At 33.0% G+C, this 24,569-nt stretch overlaps 1 protein-coding gene across 2 annotated transcripts in view; it reads left to right on the top strand.

Moving 5' to 3' along the window:
- LOC137250358 (uncharacterized) overlaps positions 1–24,569 on the top strand; it is a 149,198-nt gene that overhangs the window by 107,160 nt on the left and 17,469 nt on the right. Inside the window, exon 3 of one of the 2 annotated variants that reach the window (XM_067782994.1) lies at positions 19,371–19,427. The exons of the other annotated variant lie outside the window; for it this stretch is intronic. Coding sequence (XP_067639095.1) covers positions 19,371–19,427 — 57 coding nt within the window. The remainder of the gene's footprint in view (positions 1–19,370; positions 19,428–24,569) is intronic. 2 annotated transcript variants of the gene reach the window in all.

Below are 24,569 nucleotides of genomic sequence, written 5' to 3'. Positions count from 1 at the left end.
GGTCGATATCTCTAAAACGCCTTCACATATACAACAAAGGGCCACTCCCTTTTAAAACCCTCATTAATACCTTTTATTCGATACCCATATCGTACAAACACATTCTAGAGTCACCCCTGTTCCACCTTTATGGCGACATCTCGAAAAGGCGTCCACCTATAGCACTAAGGCCCTCTCCCTTTTGAAATACTCATTAACGCCTTTCATTTGAAACCCATGTCATACAAATACATTCCAGGGTTACCCTAGGTTCATTTTGCTAAATGGTGATTTTCCCTTATTTTGTCTCCAAAGCTCTCAGCTGAGTATGTAATGTTCGGTTACACCCGAACTTAACCTTCCTTCCTTGTTATGTCTTGTATGTATGTATGTATGTATGCCGTGCATCGGTAAATATTTGACATGGAAATCAATCAACGCTTTCAATTATCAATTTGCTCGTATTTCATTTATAAACACACAGCTGCATTCATAAACGCCTTTGATAACTTGCATATGTGTGCATGTTAATGAAGTAAATAATAATTAGTGAGGCGTTTCAACGCCTTGATTTAGACAACGAAACAATGCTACGCCTTAGAGTGCTCATACAGCACTACACGCATATACATGTGCCCAGCAGTGAAACGGAAAAGAATTGTCAGAAAATTTTCTAGTAGACAACTTGAGTGTCTTGATTAGTAGCCCGAAAAAAAATTGCAATGCTTTCGGGAAAATAAGTTTCCAGACATTTAACAAACTCAAGCAAAAGTTTCTCTAACTCAGAATGAGTTAGACGCACGTATTCTCTGGTGTAAATGGGCCATTTATTTTAGCCTTAGTGGTCGATGAAGCCCTACTGACTCCACCGAACGTCTCATGTTGCAGGTTTTTTTAGTTTCTTCACATTCCTAGCTTTGCCAAGTGAGTTTGGTCTTATTTGACAATTTCTTTGAATAATTCTAACGCTGCTTTTATCTCAAAATATCCCTCTCAAAAACTCCTTATCACCATACCAGAATTTGTTTCAAAACTAACTGATCTTAATGCAAATTCAATAATTTCACGATTTCGAATCAGCATCCATGATGAGTGATCGATCTTCCAATTAAGCGCTGTTATGCTGTATGAATTTTATTTTGTATCAAAATTAGACTAAGTACTTCTAGTATCGATCTTGTATGCTTCTTCTCGAAGAATACATTTTTCCACCTTGCAGGACATTCCTTTGTTAAAAATGCAGAGCATGCGACTGAGTAGTTGGATAAAGAGCGCAATCATACCACTTGTAGGGTTGTTTACGACTAGTCTGTTTGTCTGCACGGTTTACACATTTATATGATACTATCATATAATGCCATATGTCCACTTGAAATTAGAATATAATTAAAAGTGTTCAGTTCACTTGAACTTGCTTATAATATGATAATATGCTTGAAGTGATAACGGCGAATGGTGTCAAATTACTTAATCTATATGAGTCCATGGAGAATCAAGCTTTCAAATTAATTATCATGAAAATAAGACAAGGACTAAAAATCGACTAGGAATGTGGGGAAAACCATATTAAGAATAAAAGAGATAGAAAAACTCCATAAATATAAAAAATATGCTTGAAGCGAATTAAATAAAACTAACAGGATGTGCACCGAATTTTTCAGAAGTGTTTTAAAATAAAATAAATTTAAATAAAACTAATAAAATCGCGGGTTCGAATCGAGCTCAAGGCCTAACAATAATTTTTTATCATTATTATTGTTATGATAAATTTTTTCTTAATTGAAAAAATTTTTAAATTAGAATAGAAGAAAGAAAAAATTTTATACAACTGCCAAAGCTCGTTGTATAGATCCATTTCGGGAACTGCTAAATTCCTTCATCGGCAACGTTTAGGCGCCGCTGCTATAACCATTCAGCCATCACAGCGGTTTTTTGTTTGTCTTCATTAATCCTACTTCTATTCTGGTTCGTGCCAATTGATATTCACAACACTGCGACACCTGTTGCAGAATGGATGTGAAAATTGGACTTGTTTGATGGCAATACCGCCATAGTGTCATATTTTATTGACACTTTTTCCCCGTGCTCTGAGATGTATTAACAATTTTTGTTGTTATATCGGCCTACTGATTTTAAGATCGCGGGTTCGAATCGAGCTCAAGGCCTAACAATAATTTTTTATCATTATTATTGTTATGATAAATTTTTTCTTAATTGAAAAAATTTTTAAATTAGAATAGAAGAAAGAAAAAATTTTAGACAACTGCCAAAGCTCGTTGTATAGATCCATTTCGGGAACTGCTAAATTCCTTCATCGGCAACGTTTAGGCGCCGCTGCTATAACCATTCAGCCATCACAGCGGTTTTTTGTTTGTCTTCATTAATCCTACTTCTATTCTGGTTCGTGCCAATTGATATTCACAACACTGCGACACCTGTTGCAGAATGGATGTGAAAATTGGACTTGTTTGATGGCAATACCGCCATAGTGTCATATTTTATTGACACTTTTTCCCCGTGCTCTGGGATGTATTAACAATTTTTGTTGTTATATCGGCCTACTGATTTTAAGATCGCGGGTTCGAATCGAGCTCAAGGCCTAACAATAATTTTTTATCATTATTATTGTTATGATAAATTTTTTCTTAATTGAAAAAATTTTTAAATTAGAATAGAAGAAAGAAAAAATTTTAGACAACTGCCAAAGCTCGTTGTATAGATCCATTTCGGGAACTGCTAAATTCCTTCATCGGCAACGTTTAGGCGCCGCTGCTATAACCATTCAGCCATCACAGCGGTTTTTTGTTTGTCTTCATTAATCCTACTTCTATTCTGGTTCGTGCCAATTGATATTCACAACACTGCGACACCTGTTGCAGAATGGATGTGAAAATTGGACTTGTTTGATGGCAATACCGCCATAGTGTCATATTTTATTGACACTTTTTCCCCGTGCTCTGGGATGTATTAACAATTTTTGTTGTTATATCGGCCTACTGATTTTAAGATCGCGGGTTCGAATCGAGCTCAAGGCCTAACAATAATTTTTTATCATTATTATTGTTATGATAAATTTTTTCTTAATTGAAAAAATTTTTAAATTAGAATAGAAGAAAGAAAAAATTTTAGACAACTGCCAAAGCTCGTTGTATAGATCCATTTCGGGAACTGCTAAATTCCTTCATCGGCAACGTTTAGGCGCCGCTGCTATAACCATTCAGCCATCACAGCGGTTTTTTGTTTGTCTTCATTAATCCTACTTCTATTCTGGTTCGTGCCAATTGATATTCACAACACTGCGACACCTGTTGCAGAATGGATGTGAAATTGGACTTGTTTCATGGCAATACCGCCATAGTGTCATATTTTATTGACACTTTTTCCCCGTGCTCTGGGATGTATTAACAATTTTTGTTGTTATATCGGCCTACTGATTTTAAGATCGCGGGTTCGAATCGAGCTCAAGGCCTAACAATAATTTTTTATCATTATTATTGTTATGATAAATTTTTTCTTAATTGAAAAAATTTTTAAATTAGAATAGAAGAAAGAAAAAATTTTAGACAACTGCCAAAGCTCGTTGTATAGATCCATTTCGGGAACTGCTAAATTCCTTCATCGGCAACGTTTAGGCGCCGCTGCTATAACAATTCAGCCATCACAGCGGTTTTTTGTTTGTCTTCATTAATCCTACTTCTATTCTGGTTCGTGCCAATTGATATTCACAACACTGCGACACCTGTTGCAGAATGGATGTGAAAATTGGACTTGTTTGATGGCAATACCGCCATAGTGTCATATTTTATTGACACTTTTTCCCCGTGCTCTGGGATGTATTAACAATTTTTGTTGTTATATCGGCCTACTGATTTTAAGATCGCGGGTTCGAATCGAGCTCAAGGCCTAACAATAATTTTTTATCATTATTATTGTTAGGCCTTGAGCTCGATTCGAACCCGCGATCTTAAAATCAGTAGGCCGATATAACAACAAAAATTGTTAATACATCCCAGAGCACGGGGAAAAAGTGTCAATAAAATATGACACTATGGCGGTATTGCCATCAAACAAGTCCAATTTTCACATCCATTCTGCAACAGGTGTCGCAGTGTTGTGAATATCAATTGGCACGAACCAGAATAGAAGTAGGATTAATGAAGACAAACAAAAAACCGCTGTGATGGCTGAATGGTTATAGCAGCGGCGCCTAAACGTTGCCGATGAAGGAATTTAGCAGTTCCCGAAATGGATCTATACAACGAGCTTTGGCAGTTGTCTAAAATTTTTTCTTTCTTCTATTCTAATTTAAAAATTTTTTCAATTAAGAAAAAATTTATCATAACAATAATAATGATAAAAAATTATTGTTAGGCCTTGAGCTCGATTCGAACCCGCGATCTTAAAATCAGTAGGCCGATATAACAACAAAAATTGTTAATACATCCCAGAGCACGGGGAAAAAGTGTCAATAAAATATGACACTATGGCGGTATTGCCATCAAACAAGTCCAATTTTCACATCCATTCTGCAACAGGTGTCGCAGTGTTGTGAATATCAATTGGCACGAACCAGAATAGAAGTAGGATTAATGAAGACAAACAAAAAACCGCTGTGATGGCTGAATGGTTATAGCAGCGGCGCCTAAACGTTGCCGATGAAGGAATTTAGCAGTTCCCGAAATGGATCTATACAACGAGCTTTGGCAGTTGTCTAAAATTTTTTCTTTCTTCTATTCTAATTTAAAAATTTTTTCAATTAAAAAAAAATTTATCATAACAATAATAATGATAAAAAATTATTGTTAGGCCTTGAGCTCGATTCGAACCCGCGATCTTAAAATCAGTAGGCCGATATAACAACAAAAATTGTTAATACATCCCAGAGCACGGGGAAAAAGTGTCAATAAAATATGACACTATGGCGGTATTGCCATCAAACAAGTCCAATTTTCACATCCATTCTGCAACAGGTGTCGCAGTGTTGTGAATATCAATTGGCACGAACCAGAATAGAAGTAGGATTAATGAAGACAAACAAAAAACCGCTGTGATGGCTGAATGGTTATAGCAGCGGCGCCTAAACGTTGCCGATGAAGGAATTTAGCAGTTCCCGAAATGGATCTATACAACGAGCTTTGGCAGTTGTCTAAAATTTTTTCTTTCTTCTATTCTAATTTAAAAATTTTTTCAATTAAGAAAAAATTTATCATAACAATAATAATGATAAAAAATTATTGTTAGGCCTTGAGCTCGATTCGAACCCGCGATCTTAAAATCAGTAGGCCGATATAACAACAAAAATTGTTAATACATCCCAGAGCACGGGGAAAAAGTGTCAATAAAATATGACACTATGGCGGTATTGCCATCAAACAAGTCCAATTTTCACATCCATTCTGCAACAGGTGTCGCAGTGTTGTGAATATCAATTGGCACGAACCAGAATAGAAGTAGGATTAATGAAGACAAACAAAAAACCGCTGTGATGGCTGAATGGTTATAGCAGCGGCGCCTAAACGTTGCCGATGAAGGAATTTAGCAGTTCCCGAAATGGATCTATACAACGAGCTTTGGCAGTTGTCTAAAATTTTTTCTTTCTTCTATTTTAATTTAAAAATTTTTTCAATTAAGAAAAAATTTATCATAACAATAATAATGATAAAAAATTATTGTTAGGCCTTGAGCTCGATTCGAACCCGCGATCTTAAAATCAGTAGGCCGATATAACAACAAAAATTGTTAATACATCCCAGAGCACGGGGAAAAAGTGTCAATAAAATATGACACTATGGCGGTATTGCCATCAAACAAGTCCAATTTTCACATCCATTCTGCAACAGGTGTCGCAGTGTTGTGAATATCAATTGGCACGAACCAGAATAGAAGTAGGATTAATGAAGACAAACAAAAAACCGCTGTGATGGCTGAATGGTTATAGCAGCGGCGCCTAAACGTTGCCGATGAAGGAATTTAGCAGTTCCCGAAATGGATCTATACAACGAGCTTTGGCAGTTGTCTAAAATTTTTTCTTTCTTCTATTCTAATTTAAAAATTTTTTCAATTAAGAAAAAATTTATCATAACAATAATAATGATAAAAAATTATTGTTAGGCCTTGAGCTCGATTCGAACCCGCGATCTTAAAATCAGTAGGCCGATATAACAACAAAAATTGTTAAAACTAATAAATTTAAATGTATAAATTTAAATTAAGTAACATAAAATGATATAAATTTCAAAATAAACTAAAATTAAATTAAACTAAATCAAACTAAATAGTCTAAATAAAACAAAAAAATAAAACAGAAAAAAAATATATTTGATTAAAAATAAAATACAAAATAAAATAAAATAAAGATGTGGCTAAATAAAATAAAATAAAATAAAAACAACAAAATATAATTAACTAAGATGAAAGAATAAAGTAACATAAAGTGTTCTTAAATAAGATTTTGTTGTACGCGGAAGCAAACGAAATTATTCATACCTTCTAACTGACTTCTTATAGCGCATTTTCAAATGCTCCTTCCAAAAAGAAAAATAAAAGTTGAAGAGGCATCTCACTTTCGACACTTTACTTAGAAACGCTTTATCACCCTCATGCCTACTTTGAACGCATCACTCAGCGGAAATGTGCCATGCAACCAAAAAATGCACATAAACTAATCTAAAGACTTAAGTATTTGATAAACAGTCGGTGGCACTTTTCGTCAAAGCAAACAACATGCTAAGCACAAAATGCCCAAATATTGAACACATCTTTCAACACATTAATGTCAATTTTGTTCGACATATTTATTGATCCTGTACGTATGTGGCACAGCAGTGTACTATGTTGCAAGAACAAATAAAAACCGAATAATTACGATTTTTCAAATGAAGCATAGAAATAATAAATACATTGGGTTAAAAACTCGCACGGAGTGAGAGAAGACAATAGTAAACATAACAAATGAAGCTGCACATGTAGACATACGTACATATTAAGTAGATATGTTTGATTAGGCAGCAGGAAGCTTGTATGCATTTGAGCAATATCGATTGATAGCTGCCAACTCATTTCTTGATTTTATTTATTAAAAGTATTTTTTTTTTATGAATTCAAGCTGCGGCATCTGGCACGCCACATTCAAAGCAGAAAGCAAACAAAATGCAAATACTCTTCGTAAGTGTAAGAAAAACAACAATTAATAGCAGTACTTGAGAAACAAAAACAATGTGAAAACTTTGACCAGCAATGGGCTGTTATGTTGGCAATCAAGGAAACAACTCAAAGAAAACATTTGTTTTTTTTTCTGCTTTGATTGCATGACTTTTTTATGAGCTGTTATGTGATGTTGGTTTTCTAGCTGCCAGTGATCACTTTGCTTACTACATAACTTCAACCCAGGAGGGGTGTGTCATAGAAGATTTGAAATACATGATATTTCTCAATAATTTCAATAGCGCTGATTTGTCTTCAGCTGATTGAGCTATCTTCCCTAAAAATTTGCTTTCTGGTATCAGCAAGATCCAAGATATAAAAAAAATTCTGTTGGCTTTTTTTTAAATTTTTCTTTTTTTATTTTCCATAATTTACGGGAAATCCCTCATAAATTTGGTAACGGAAAACAATCAAACAAATTTCAAACACGAGAAAATTTTATGAAAATTTCGAACTTTTTATTAAGATTTTTCTGAATTTTTTCAAGTATGCAGTCTTCTACAAGTTATAGGTCGTCTAAAACTCGCATTGATTTTTGATAATTTTTTTCCAAATGTGTTAAGGCTTTCTTCCATAAAAAAAATAAAGCTATGGGCACTTCGTATGAAAGGTAACATAAAACAACCTTCAGAAAAAAATTGTCAAAAACCAATACGAGTTTTAGTAGACATATAACTTGTATTTCGTTAGACTTGAATTTATTGGGCTAAGTTCCAAAAAATTAAGAAAACTCTAAATAAAAAATTCGAATCTTTTGTAAATTTTCCGGAATTTTCGAATTTTACCGAAAATGAATTTGAGATTGGTTTGTGTAATTTCAGCTATAAATTTAACTGAGGTTTTTTGTTAAATTATCGAAAAAATGCTGCCACTCCTATTTCGGTTATATTTATAAAATATTTTTTATGCTTTAGCATAATTTATAAAATGCTTGCAGCAAATTTAATTTCTTACTATGAAAATAAGCGAAACTGCTACTTAAAACATTCCTGTTTGTATGAACTCCTCATATCATAAGTTTGTTAGTTTTGTGTTAGACCATCACATCACATCATACGATAAAATCTTGCTTAACCAGATTGGGGTTTACAATTAAAATTTTAATCAATATATTTACCAGCGATTTAACAAGCAATTAAATAATGCCAAAAAGTTTATTAAAGAATTAAGTTGTATGAATTAACTAAAACGTATATATATGTAGGTTTGCATGTGAATGTTTACGGCATTTAAAGTTTTATATACATATGCATATGTACTTATGTCTTTGCTAAAACACAATTGAGTCGAACAAATTTGTGGCCTACTTTCAGCGCCAAGCAATATTTCTTTTATACACATTCGTACATAAAGAATCTCTGAACAATCGTTCTATGCGGAAATAGAACAATATGCTTTGTATTTTAAAATTATGGCATAATCAAAGAAACATACATATGTGTGTGTTCATTCTCATACATACAAAATACGTATGGAATAGTAAGTGCACGTACAAGCATTTAATTAAAATATCATGTCATGACTTCAATTTCCACTCATTCAGAAAATTACTCCTCACAGACTGACTGAAACTCAGTGACTTGATTCTAAGTACTTTTGTAATTTCAATAAGAAGAGTAGAAGTATTCACGTTCATATGAACATACATAGACATATTCTATATACATAACTCTTTTCAAGCAAGTTAGATCAACACAATAACAAACATATATATGACTACATAAAAAATAAGTATATGAATTGCAATTGAAACAGAGAGAAAAAAAAACAAAAATTAAAAATTAAAAACATCAAACTATAACTTGTTTTAAATGTTTTCTGTGCACCATGGGACTGTGTTGATGCTAGTGTGGATGAATTTAGACCTAGTAAGCAACGCCTTATGACAGATGAATACTTTAAAATATTTATATGCATACATGCATATGCATCTGCATTTTAATCATATTCACTATATCCCCCACCCTAACATTCACGTATGCATATCCTTCTTATATTGTTGTTGTTGTTGCCCATTTGAGCGCCACTTATGTATGCAAGTAAAATCAAATGCACTGGAACTTTTCTACATATATCAGCACTTAACATTTATTTAGCACGCACCATAAAATTCACACTCTGTATAAATAAGGTTTAGATACTTCATTTGATGGCTTGCGCTGTAAGACCAGAAATTTATAAGAACTTTAGTTGTATGCAACATATCTTCGAACATTCCATGAAATATCGTAAATTTTCACCGATTTTCGCGTTGTTCATGAAACGTTTTAAGTGCCAATATATCTTAAATATATGACACCTAAACGTGTCGAGGAAAATAAAAGAAAAATTAAAATTAATAAAAAAAATCAAACTACCACCAACACTTTATTACTACAGTGTAGTCACAAAATTCGGTCAACTTTTGCTGTCCCGTACAACGCAGACTTTTCACTCACATACAAAAATATTTCAAATGCAAGTTTGATTTTTATTTAGACACGTACCACACAATATTAAAACCTTGACATGTTTTGAAAATATTATAGCTTGTTTTCAGTTAAGCTAAAAATTGTAAAAATACGAACGATTAGTCCCGCATTAACCTTAATTCGCTGCACTTATATCATCACACATAACCTTTCACGATCTCTCTTGCATATAGCTTGAATCTAGAAAGACCTCTCTTCCTATAAGGCAGTTAGTTCATGGTCCGTATTGCGATTTACGAACCGTAATCGAAACTAATTTATTAAATCACTATTGCTTTGAAATGGTGGATTGGATTAATGACATATGTCAATAGTTTGACATTTCTATAGATATCGTTTCAGAGAAACTGATCGTTAAATGTAATACGCGCCGAGGCATACTGAGCCTGGTTACTTTTTTATACATACATACCTTATTAAAAAGTTTCATCATTCAAAGGCCTAAGGAACACTGTAGTCCTGCTTTCTCATAATCACTTACATTAATTTTTGCTGCGTATTTGTATAAAATTCATGGTATGTGCAATAACAAACTACGTACATTCAAGGCTGTGTATGAGATACAAAAAAGTAAACAAGTAAAAAATGTTTAAGATATGTTTGACATAAAATCTCTGTTGACATTTGATATTCTTGGAAATTTTTCATGCGCATCTACTTGTTTCCTCTTGTGGGAGAATATTTTCATAACTAATAAATTGTGTGTTCAGATGGGTAATAGTTTAGTATGGCATGTTATCTGTATTTTCTAAATATACTACATATATGTATATATTTTTGATGCTTAAGTGCGCATCGCTCACTGGAGAGTTGTGGGTGTTTATGGGTTAGTTGCTCTTGGAAGAATTTGTTTTCGTTTAAAATAATTAATTTAATGTTCTTCCTATCGTAAATAATACTGAAATGCCAAGATTCCACTTTATTCAACTCCAAACCTAGAACACACATTTCCTTATATCCATTAGTATATTTACATATTGTACATTGTACATGTTGATACGTATTCTCATATGTGTATGTATATCATTTATTTTATTAAAATTTAAAAGCTTTCAGAGAATATAGTTTGGCAACTTTGGTCTACTGTTTTTAGAAGAAAAAGATACTCTTTCTTTTACACTAAATGGAGACCTTTATAGACGTTAAATCCATATAAGGCCTACGAAGCAATAAGGGATTTTATTTCTTTTTAACCGATGGCTCAGACCAAGCTGCCCTTCGTCGTTGCTCTTGAAAATTATGGAGCGGCTTATCTTCGTTGGTTACCATCGACATCGTAGCATACCTACTGCAAGGGCAGGACTTTAAGACGAAAGTAGGAGTCCCAGGAGCACAAAGTGTTTGCTCTGGTGGCCTTTTTTGACAATAGAATAGCAGTAAACAATGTCCTGCCTTCGACCATTGAAAGTGTCCTGGTGGACTTAGGAGACGAGGGTGCTTTGATTGAATTAATGAACAAACTTCTGTGCAACAGAATTAGCACAGCGGAGGGGAGGGTCACAATGGAGATGAAGTTCCGCCACAGGGAGTCATCTATTTATTTATCCAGGCTGTGGTAGTAAACGAGCTTTTGATAAAGCCAGTTACTGCAGAGCTCTTCCGTATGCGTAAGGCCTGATAATCATTGTCAGTGCTAAGCTTCTCAACACCCTTTGTAATATTTTGCATGGTCATCTGGAATCAGGCACTAAATGGGCTGAGTCATGTGGGCTTACCATCACACTGGAAAAACATTATTGGTTCTATTTACAGGAAGATAAAAGATTCCCTCGCTCAGGGTATCTTCGTCTGAGTATACCTGATAGGGGATTTGGGGATTAAACTGTCCTGAAGGGCTAATGTAGAAGATAGAGCTAGAAAGGCCTCGGCTGTCCTGTACTGCTGCAGAAAGCCACCGGTAGGAACTGGAGACTCTCCCAAACGTAGTACACTTAATTTATAAAACGGTACAAAGCTGGCTGGTATCAGCGGCGTACTTAGGACAACAGCTACCATGACATTTAATGTTATGCTTAACATACATCCGGTGAAAATTGCGGGCAATGTGGCTGCAGCCCGGTTGGATGGGCCATGGCTTTTCTCACCTGTGGTATTATAGCATTCTTACAGACTTTGACTTCTTCTCATGCAAGCTTAAAAACAGCAGATCGGGGCGGGAAAATCAACTAAGCTGGGAAAGTGGACTGGCTAACGGGTTCAGGAATGGGTCGAAGCTGGACAAGAAGGTTGAAGGAGGGTGTTCTGTTAGAATGTCGTTGTAAGCTGAAGTTTAAGTAACCCGATCACTGTGTCATCATCCATGCGGAAGTTGTCGCTATTAAGGTTGCGATGAATGGGATGCTTTCCAGCGCTACTACGGTTAGAAAATTCAACATCTGTTCCAATAGCCAAGCGGTTATTAAAGCTTTTTGTTCAACTGTGGAGCGATCGAGGGTGGTATAGGAATGCCTGACCTGCAGTTGCTTCGATTTAATTGAAGATTTAGATCATCTGGGTACCGGGTCATAGCAATAATATAATAAATACACGGAGCGATCTGCCTCCGAGGAGGTTTAGGCCGAGCTTTTCTTCCAACTTTTTCCTACAATTTAGCTATACGGGTTTCGAATTTTCATTGAGCAGCTATTAACGGCAGAAATACATTCGAAGTGTATTCCAGACCACTTTCTAGAGGCACGAATGCTTAGAAAAATTGTTCCTAATTACAAAAACCGTTTCTAATGATTTTGTGGTTGGTTGTCCATGATCTTCGGCGAGCACATTACCACCACATATCCCTGGAAACTGCCACGCGGTTCTCCTAGCGCGCATGGGTAAACCGAATATTCATGGCTTTAGGGAATAAGAGTACCCCTGGCCACCAGTGGGCTGCTCCTTTATAGACGGGCTTTTTGCAGGGTAGCGAGACCAGTCTGGCTGAAAGGGAATAGCGGAAAATATATTGAGATTATTGGATTCACTAAAGCTTATTTATAAATGTTGGTTGGAGCTTTGAGGTCACACGTATCCAATAAGAGTATATGTGGAACTTCCAAACATATTTGCAATTGGTCTCTAAGTATTGCCTCTTTGTTGCTATTCCTCTATTCACCATTTAGGTACATACTAATTCTATATGCTTTCAAATCCAAATTGCGTGGAATAATTATAAGCGCGATAAGAGCTTAGTAACATTTGATTTTTTTTATAGTAGCGCCTTTATAAGCAGTACTTCCGCTGTGGCTAGAGACCGATTGCAAAGCGAGCAGAGGGGCATTCATATGGTTAAAGACGTCTGCCTTTACACTAGTATAAAGTATGAATATTAGATTTCGAGTTCAATACTCAACCCCCGAGAAGCTGATGAAGAAGTGAAATTCAGAAACATGTCCTAGTAACCATCGCCATTTGTGAACTTTGCAATTTTTCTCTAACATCAATACCAGAAACAATTTTATAAAGCAATATGAGCAAGTCTCGCTAATTAAATACAGATAATAATATTGATATAATAGTGAACAGTCTGAACCATCTCATACTCTTAGTAAGCAATAATAATTAATACGCACTTCTGTAAACACTTGTTTATCATTCACATATATTTAACCTCGTTAAACAATAAAAGAAGCACACACAATAGGTTTCTTAATGTCTGAAATAATACAAATCCCACTTACCACAATTGCTACTTTGAGTATTCAACAATAACTTGTATCATTTGCCTCAATTGAGTTAATCAACTCGAAAGTCAGTTCATCATATCTCTCTTTATTATGTGCTTATTTACTCATCACACTTACTTGGTTAGCTTTTAACATTTCTCAGTTCCATCTTTAATTGTCATTAATCATTGTCATGCATAAATTGTCAAATATGCTCCAACATCACCGTCATAGATTCATACTTTCGCATTCCTATACATATATTTATCCATGGACGTATTGTTCTGATTACATGCATATCTAAACATTATTATTCTCTTTTATGGTATTTGGTTTCGCGTAAATCAGGTTCAAATGAACAATTTTGCATATTTATTAAGGTACTCCATAAAGAACATGTTTTTGAAATATTAAAAATTCTAGCTATTATTATTATTATTATTATTATTATTATTAGGCCTGGAAGCACTACGACCTTTGTGTAGATCCATTGTGCATCCTAGTTACAAAAAGGATAGCCATATTTACGGATATCCAATTCATACATATCTCAGTTTGAGATCAAACTAATTTTTTTTTATATATTTCATACGCAGACACAGTTTATATTTCAAATTCAAGAAGCGCGTTTTTTAGTTTCCAGAGAGCTTTCGATAACTTGTGGTTTCTTTAATTCGTTAAATTAGATCTAGGCTTTTAGTTACAAGCTGGCACAAAGAGAAATTAAGTTAACTTGATGAAACGAGTTAGCAAACGGCTTTAATCAGAGTACTTACTTATAATTCTTTTGTTATTTATCTCAAACCTCTGCAATCATATTGCAATCTTACTAGAATAATGTATAACTGATCTGCCTGCAGCTGCGGCTTAATCTAATTATTTAAAAATTTAACTTTAACAGAAAAAATAAAAATTTTTGGATTATTTCCTGGTGGCCCCAAACTTTTTTAATACAAATTCGAATTATTATTTAAAAATTTAGCTCAATTCCAAAGCTTTTTCAAATATAGCGATGAGTGGATTGTCAGATCCTTCATCAGAGATTATATCCCAAAAAACATCCGTTTTTAAGAAGCTTGCTCAGACTGGCAGACCAGCAGACGAAAAATAGTGGTGTTCCTTAGAATCAGCCATTGAAATATTGCCTATTGTGGTTGTAAAATACACTTATTTAAACAAAAATTCAAGATTTTTAAAAGTTATATAGTCGAAGATTACTTGCACTGTACTGAAATAACATAGTCATTTATGACCTTCAAAAACTAGGGATTTCTTCTCGTTTTGTGATAATTGTAATACTTGAAACAATTAGGAGTATACACTAAAATTTGAAGGTTACATCACTAGTATATCATATCATATGATATCAACATATGATGTCATGTCATATCATATATCATGGAATACTTTCTTCTGATTCTGATACATTTGTCTCTCAAGTATATATGGATAGGGAGAAATATTTAGCTAGAAATGTACTGAGCTTCATTTATATGTTCTAACAATCTGTATCGAAAGTACTCTCAACGCTTTCAGAAAATCTGGCAGTCCCTATCGTAATAAAGAGTTGATTTTGTTAGTATAACAGCGTATGTTAATAAATCAACATTTAGCGAAATATAGTTAACTAAATTTTAAATATAAATATGTGTATAATATTGACAGAAACCATGTACATACATACATATATAAATATAAATACGTGTCTATACGTTTGTTTTAAACTAAACTAAAATAACTTCGACTATATAAATGTGTTGATTGCCCACTTTACCTGGGCTTTAGCGTAGTACTTATATATTACGTACAAAAACTGTATATATAATCTAGATGATCTGTATCAATAATACATACATACTTTATTATTTACCTTTGTATATACTGACATAATTATAAATTTCGGTAATGTGAGAAAATTTGCTATATTTATTTTAATTACGTGGTGTAATGCATGAATTGACTTTCATGGAGCTGTCTGTCCGTACACATATGTATGTACATACATGTATAAATATGTATATCTCTTAAATATAAAAATATAATTTAAGCATATTTAGCGTGTTAATAAGGTATTTAAATAATCTACATAAGTGTCTATATGGGCAACATAGTACTTACTAAATCATTATTTATCCCCATAACAAAAGCAAGCAGTAAATTACACCGTCAAATAAATGCCGTGCACAAAATAACTAATATTCATATTTGTAACTAGATACTACATATAAAAAATATTCATAACTATATATTAGCGTGCTCGCTTACCTTACATAGGGCATGAGTTCAAGTCCCGGGAAAAGCAGCATCAAAATACATTTGGTAAAGTTTTTCTAAGCGGGGTTGTCTCATGGCAGTAGTTTGACAAAAACTCCGTGTGCATTTCTGTCATTAAAAGCTTCTCAGCCGTTCAGGCTGCCGTTCGGAGTCGCCATAATATATCGCTCATTTACTTCAATAGTGTCACAACTGAAAGAACATGACTTTTGAGTTAATAACATATAAACGTACCCAATGACATGATCTATGTTGTGTAAAAAAATCTTTGTGATCCGTTAAAAATTTACCACGTGCTATACAAATGAAAATATGCCTTTATATGCGCGACATATGGCCAATTTGTAGGACTAACCAAAAGCTAACACAACTCGAATTGCGGAAAAAGCTCCGCCTAGTTCTACTCGGAAGTATATCGCGCCAAGTTATAACTATTATTAATCACATTGTACAATACGGAACGGTGAAGATGTTGGCAAATTCGCCGAATTAATTACGATATTTTTTTTTTACTAAGAAACAAAATAGGAACCAACGATGCGTATTAACCTATAAAATATATCTGCAAATAACAAGGCGTATATACAACCGAATAACACTAAATTTAAGAGTTTTATGAGATTTTAGAGGAAAAACTACGCTTTCAAGAATAACTCATCAGAGCCAATACATATAAGCGATTTTTTTTGTTGTAATATTTTATTTCGAGGAAATCGTTAAAAAGTAATTAGTAGGTTACCTTTGCTTTATTTTCGAAGAGAAATCACGGAAAACTTCAGTGATTTTTAGCCTTAAGAGGACAAAAATAAACGGTCGAAACGTCGGCGTGAAATAAAGAAGGTCGATTGAAGTATCGTGTGCTTTCAGGGTGCGCCACACATTAAACGGAAAAAAGTAGATGGAAGAATATAAGTATAGATTAAGAGGTACTTTTTTGATTCGCTAATTGAATGAGTGTTTCGAGAAAGTTATTCCCATCTCACTGTTTGGTATGAATTGTATGAACTGTATGAATTAAAGAAAGGATAAATAATTTATGTATCTGAGATTAGATATTTTAAAAATATTTTAATTAAAGTATGTTTAATAAGTTCTGCCATTGGGCGAATAATTTTAACAGTACTTTTTTTATTAGTATATAAATATGACCTTCAAGAGAAAGCAGCATATTTTCCTTCTTATCATGCTTCTAGTTGCACGCGATAAAGCGAAGTAGAATTAAAAATTTGGCTGGATTTTGGTTTTGAAGGCACCCATAAAAAATCGAGTTTGCTGTTGTTGAATTAACAGTTAGTTATTCAGTAATTTTGATCGCCTTATGGTTTTGTCAAGAGAGCATACTTGTATAGACATTTCAACAAAAGAAAAACTGTTGGTATCAAGTTAAACAAAAATTACAGACTCTCAATCTCCTTACTTGCTTTTTCTGTCAAAAGATCTGTTTTCATTCCTCATTTCAACAGCGAAGATCTGTCAATATAATGCAAATACATCCGCTATTTTTAAACAGAAACTTACGCTCACGGCGTTCACTACTTTGTTCTGATTGCTATCGTGCCACAGAACACTCTATTGTAATTCAGTTCATTCGGGTAATTCTAAATCAACAATTTGTGCAAAGTTGATTCATCAGCTATTTCCGATGGGTAAAAATTGACAAAAAATATCGGTTGGATTGACCCGTAATCCGTTTGATTTTACCAGTTTTTTCTCTTTCCGTGTAATTCGTATAATTCAAGTATAATAAAGGGGGATATATTTTTGGCTAAGTATCAGGGTTTATTAAAATGTTTTTTTTTTTAATTTGTGTGGTGTGAATATTTTTTCATCAAAAATATATAAAAGAATCCATCCGTTGGTTGGACTTATCAAGAATTTGCTTTTGATTCCTGTTGTGCGAACTCATCCACTGTGTGGCTTAGTAAATCCAACGCAATTTATAGCTTGCCCTATTCATTTTGCCTGTTGTTTCACCGTAATCTGGTAATTTTGGGAGCATGGTGTACACATTCAGTCTATGTTAGGTCCTTATTCGCCGAAAAGTTTAACCTAACTTATCGGAATCAATTTTTCCTTCAAAGCTGAATATAGCCAAAGTAATGTTGTTTTGCGTTATTGAGTACCACTGCTTGGACTCAGGGTATTAAAATACAGCGAACACCATTCACTGAACAGTGTTGCAAATTCTGCTTAAGACTTAAAATATATATGTACGTATTTATACGCAACTATGTGTTTAGCATAACTTCATGCCCTGACATGCCCCTCAGCCACTTATAACACCTTACGTCTTATCCAATACCATTTTTTCTTTTGAAATGCATATGAAACATGAAACCACAAGCTAAAAAAAGGTTATTTATAATTTTAAATAATTTACTTTTTTGCTTAAAACCAAAATATTGATGTTTATCTTGCTAGTGTTGACAAGTCACGCTGCATGTTTTACTATGTTGACATTAAACATGCATCAAATAAAGCTAACAACGAGAATAAACAAAATAAATGTAAGAAAATACAAAAATATCATAACGGAATGCATAATGTTAATTATATTTATATATTTATTTGCAAGAATTCTATGTTTTTCATATATATATAGTTATTATTTTTTTTTAATGTAAATAAGCTGTCTAAATTTTTGTTAGAAGATATTGGTGTTAGTTGAATGTTTAATCCTTAAAGCATGAAATCCGTAAAATGCCCAATCAAATGTTTATAATAATTAATAAGCAAAAATGCTACACCGAAAGAAAAACTGGTAAAATAAACCGAACTACGGTTCAATTCAAATTCATATCGTGCAAATTGTTGATTTACCGTTTTAGCAGTGAAATCAACAGAATAAAGTTCATCAATTGTAAGTAACAGCATTGTTAAAAAAAATACGAATAAAAAACTACTTTCTAAAGACTTAGATGCTGCTTTTTCTCGGCCTTAATCTAAGGATTTTTGGTGCTACGCCTACGCTACGATCACATCGCAGTGGCCGGCTAGCTTTGGTGTCCTAACTAGCAGTTACATATTTATTTCACCCTAAAAGTACCAATGAAAACTGTTAAAATATAACAGTAGCTGTTGATATTGCGTTATACATTTCGCAGTCATACAAAGTAGTGGGCGCAGTGCTTCAGCTCTTTTAACAGAAAAATAAGTAAGGTTGAGTACGAAACTGTAATTTTTACAGAATATTATTAACTTGACCCATTAGTTTTTCTTCTGTTGAAATTATTACAAGTTTGTCCTATTGACAAAAAAACTCTTTGAAATTAACCATAATTTTACTAAAAAGTTGGTAACTCAAGAACAACAATCGTGATTTGTTGATTTAAAAGCTTTATTTGTTTCGGTGTAGTTGTCTATTTTTAATAATCAGAAAAAATGCATATTTCAATTTTAAATCATTTGTAATGAAGTTTTGCATGCCACAACCCTAAACCTACTCTAGCCATAAACCTACAAGACTTTGCTAATTCCTGCACTGAAATTAAATGATTTATTTCATTTACTGAACAATAAATATTAAATTAAATTTTGTTTTGCTTGCTTCTTTGCATTTTATTGTACACTTAAAAACTAGTCAATCTATAAACACTATTAACTTTTCGCACACAAAATCCATTAAATAATTGAACAAAAATATTTGCACACAAAAATCTAGAAAATTAAATTTACATAAAATCTCGTATATAATTAAAATACATATTACAAAAACAACTATCTCATTTAATTAAAAAAAAAGAAAAGAGAATACGAAATCTACTTCAAAATCACTTTCTTTTTCTTCTTTTTTACGTTACAGATGTGCATCACACCACCTAATATCAATAGTTATATCCCAGAAGCGTTCAGTTTTCTGGTGAGTGCGAACTAACTTAACTTTTATTGCAAATATAAAACAAAGCTTTTATTTAAGAATATTATGCTTAAAATAAATACGGTGTAAGTGCTTCATATTAAATGCTTTTACTAATTTGGACATAAGGATGGCTCATAAAACAATTGCTGAGCAGTGCAATGGGGCTAAATGGCGCTAAAACTTGTTATGTAGTTAAATTTTTAAATTAGTTTTTAAGTATTTTATTTTGTTATAATGATTATATGCTTATGTAGTATTTTCAGTAAAATTATGTACAGCTTTTAAAAAACATACAGATGACACAAATTCTAAGTACATATATGAACACGATTTCTAAGTATTGGGGTTTGTTAAATATATTAGTAGCTGAAATATATCTTATGTTATTCATCGTCATGTCATATCAAACTAAGTCACATCACTTCATCACATATCAAATCGAATCATGCATCAAAACGAATCAAATCGTATTATATACTAAATATGATTAATCAAATCATGTCAAATAATATTAACTCAAGTAACGTCAAAGTCATATCGTATAAAATCAGATCAGGATATGCCATATAAGACTGGGTTGGTTTTGATCCTTAACAATAAAGCCGAAATAACCTTTGAGATCTGAATTCGTTCTCATTTAATTTTGCTCACTAAACCAGTTGTAGTCGTTTAAAGTATGACTATACATAAATTATGAAAAAACGAATATTATTAATATTAAATTTGAAAATCGAATTTAAAAAAACTAAGTTACTATAAAAGAAAACACTTTGGCTGTAGTTGCTAAATTTAAATTAAACAAAAGATTCTTGCTGAGTTTCAAATTTAAGGGTAGATTTTTCCGACATTTATATGTTGTATGTGGCTCAAACCAGTCTATGTCATATGGCAAAATAATGTCTAATTCAATCACAACGATAACGAAAACAAAAAATGATACTGATGATGGCGCAACGCAGAAACCCGTAAATCTTTAAACCAAATTTGACAAGGGACGAAGGAAAATCTTTCCAATATTCACAACGACTCCATTACATCGTATTAAATAATTTCAAATCGGATCAAGATATGTCATGTCATAAGTATATCCTGTCTAATTAAATCACATCAGCAAATAAAATAAAATCGTATCAATGTCACATGATATCATCTCGTATAAAATGAGATCAATTTTATTTTTAAGCCTGCATAATAGTCAATATTATTTTAGTAACGCATCGGCAGCGGCTTCTGCTCCACCTAATTGTTAAATTTTTTACTTCCTTTATTATAATATCGAAATCATATCAAAGTCATCATATGATTAATCAGGATATATCAAAGTATGTCATATCATAGCAAATTATGTCTAATGCAATCATATCACCTACACAGCATCATATTAAATCAAATCAAATCGACCAATATCATCTCGTATAAAATGAAGTACAGTTTTTTTAATTTAAAGCCTGAATTATAGTTAAAACTTTTATGCAATTTTAATATCGAAAAACTAGCGGCTTGTACCCCACTTAATTGTTTCAGGTTTTTTGATATCAAGTCAAAGCTTATCACATCAGATCATGCCATATCATAACAAATCTTAGCTAACAACTTTCTAAGTTTGTAAAAATATAACTTTAAACTTGGCTCCCTGATTAGTTGATGTTGCAAATACAACAATATCAAGACAATAAACTGCCAGTACCCATATCATAGTTCACAAAAATTTGTTTTTTGACTTAACGCCTTCAATTTAAAAAGTAAAAATGAGAAAACTATTCATATTTATTGCAAACCTTTTTATTCATCAATGCGGTATAATTCTACTTTGAAACTGCCCTTAGAACAACTAAATTGTGCTAAAGGGCTTTTGGAAAGTATCGCTGCCCGAAAACAATACTTCAGATAGTATGTGGATACTTCTTGAGGATTTTTCTTGGTTTCTCAGATTTTTAAGTGGAAAGCTGCTCCATATCGGCTGCCATTTCTTTAGAATTGTTTGAATTTCAGAAACTTCTGATATGAGTTAGACTATTTTAAAAGTCAATTTTTCTTCTTACTTCACAAGATTCCACACCTGGTTGTATGATTTCATGTTGCTCTACAGCTTAAGGATAGCAAATCCTTATACTTGCCAAAAGTCCAATTTAGAATTTGCGCTCATTCTGTACCAAAATAGTTCTTTCATGTACACACACATGGAAGCTTTTTGCTAAAAAAGTTACCATTCTATGCATATGTATGTTTATTGTAACACTTAATACGAATGCAGGTATTATTCTTTGTGTTGCTACTAATTGCACTGTAAAAAGTAATGAGAGAAACAGAAAGAAAACTGAAAAAAAAAATCAAATAAAACGGGTAAAGGCAAAAAAAAATCTTAGCTATTTTAAATAAAACACATGCTTACATAAATATGAAAATAATTTTTTCTTCTTTTTTTTTTGGTATTTTAGGGCAACACTTGGCTGCCAATTTACATTCAGCACCATAGTTGGTTGGCTGCTTGGTTTTTCATTTATATTTGCATCTTTACGTACATATGTACTTATACATATTTGAATTTGTTTTTGCTATTTACTTTCCTTTTTCATTCTCTCCTCGTTATGCATACTTTAATAAATTATGCATTATGCACTTTGTTTTAAAATTTTGACTATGCAAAATTCGTGTAAATAGTAAAGCAACCACATTGGTGTGTAAGTGTGGCAGGTCTTTGGAGATTTTTTGAGGAAATGAAAATGGAAAAGTGTGAAAAGGTTGAGGATAAAAGGAAATTAAAACGGTAGTTAATAAAAAAAAAAAAAAACACTAAAAAACAATTTGAATAAAAAATGTAAGACTACTAGTTTTTTTTTTTTTTTTGGAAGTTAAAGAAGAAAAAAATAATGCTGCTCTTGTTTTCTAATTTAAATCGCGATTTAGCATTGTTGAGATTAAACAGAAAAATTGCTTTAGTTAAAATTATAACGCGTGATGTAAGTTAATATCAGCTAATTTGAAAAACTGAACTATAGCAACCTGAGAATACAAATAATTTTTTTGAACTTTTTTTTTTGTGCGTGGTGGAAGAATGACCTATCTCTAAATATAGAAGCCATATTAGTATCTGACTTTTTGTTTTCTAATGCATTGGCGTTCTTCTATGGAATTCAGCTTCGTAACAAATTCTGGTTAAAAACGTTGTTAAAACTTGTTCCGATATCTGGTTCTAGTATGCTACTATGTCTGAATTTAAGTTTCCTATAAAGTTAATAAGGCTCTGCCAAATGACGTTGTGCAACACCACCAGCTCCGCAAGGATTGGTAATTACCTCTGCGAGCCTTTCGATACCAAATGACGCTTCAGACAAGGCGACTCCCTTGCGTGCGATTTCTTTAACATACATAAAGCTGGAGAAGATTATTTAACAGCAGCACTAAACCGTGATGATACAATCTATTATGAGGGCGTACAATTACTGGCGTATACTGATAATATTTATTTTATTGGCCTTAATAAACGCGCTGTAAGTCCTGCGTTGTCTAGATTAGATAAAGAAGCAAAACAAGGGTCTTGCGGTAAATGAGAACAAGACGAATTACTTGATGTAAAGAAAGTATCGGCGCATTCGCGACTTGGCAGCTACGTTACTGTTGACGGATGTGAATTCGAGACTATGAAGGATTCTACCTATTTATAAAATACCATTATTAGCAAAAATAATGTCAGCTTAGAAATCAAACGGAGAATAATTATTGCAAACACTTGCTACTTTGGATTGAGTAGGCAATTGAAAAGTAACGTCCTCTCTCGACGAACAAAAATCACCCTCTAATAGTCGCTCATCATACCTGTCTTGATGTATGGCTCGGAATCATGGAAGGTGTCGAGAGATGATGAGATCGCTCTTTGGAGTATCAGCTTTACGCAGATATGGCAATTGTGCAGCGAATAAAACCCCAAATGCTTCGCTGGCTAGGTCATGTTATGCGAATGGACAAAGACCGTCCGGACAAGAAAGTATTTCAGTCGAAATCATAGTTTGGAAGTAGAAGAAGAGGGAGACCTGCACTGAGTTGGGAGAGGCAGGCGGAGGAAGACTTTACCTCTCTTTGTACTCCAACCTGGCGTCAGATATCGCAAAATAGGGAAAGCTGGCGTGACTCGTTGCGAAATGGCGGAGTTCAAATTAATCAGGAGAAAGTTAAAAAAACCTTGAAAACAAACCTTAAGCTATTTCTAAGAATACGGAAATTGTTCCGTTATGATTTAAATAGTTGCAAGAGAATTTTTAAAATTTATATTAAAATAAAATTTGTTCACTATACTACAAAATATTGAGGTAAGTAGATACATAATATGATATGTCAACAAATGCTATAATACATGACACATAATTTCGATACGTCATTACCTATCATTCTGCAATACAACTTTTTGCAACTTCGAGAAAACATCTTTATAAAAACTATATGGTCGAATATGATTTTTATGCGCTACTCATGATATGATATAATGTGAAATGGTATCACATGATTAAGTATATGACATGTGATATTACATCACAAAACATTTTCTTAAATAGGACAAAACTTTCCACGATTTAATACGTCGCCATAGCAATATATAGTGTATATATATGTAAAAAAAAATTTAAAGTCATCAAGTAGGATGTGATGTTAAATTATATATCTGAAGATAAGATGTGATATGTGTTCTCGCGAAAACGCCTTCTTTGTAACGTTCAGCCTGTCTCAACTTACTTATTACTTATAAAAAATGTGTTTGTTGCTAATAGCCAGAGTAATACTAAAAGTTCTTCTTTAGCTCAAGTAAGAACTGACTAGACTTTCTTTTACCTACATAGAGGAATATAATTTGCAAATCAATAATTTTCTTAGCCATCTTGTTTTCATAATATCAACTTTTATGCAGTCATAGGAGCTTACTAACATACCAGCGACTAAAAATTTCCTAAAGTTTTAAATGAGAATTCCCATAACATGTTTGAATAACCTTTTTCAACATTATTTGAGAAAATTCCAAAAGCAGCAAAGCCTTCAAGCGCATGTGTATCGCACTATAAAATTTATACATAATATGCATGCAACAGCGGTAAGGTTATATCATGCAACAGCAGCATATTACTTCTGCTTTCTCTAGTATGAAGTATCCAC

This window comes from Eurosta solidaginis, chromosome 4 (assembly GCF_040869045.1).
Source record: "Eurosta solidaginis isolate ZX-2024a chromosome 4, ASM4086904v1, whole genome shotgun sequence".
NCBI classification, from domain to species: domain Eukaryota; kingdom Metazoa; phylum Arthropoda; class Insecta; order Diptera; family Tephritidae; genus Eurosta; species Eurosta solidaginis.
The sequence above is the reverse complement of the archived record's forward strand: the minus strand, read 5'-3'. Positions and strand labels throughout refer to the sequence as shown.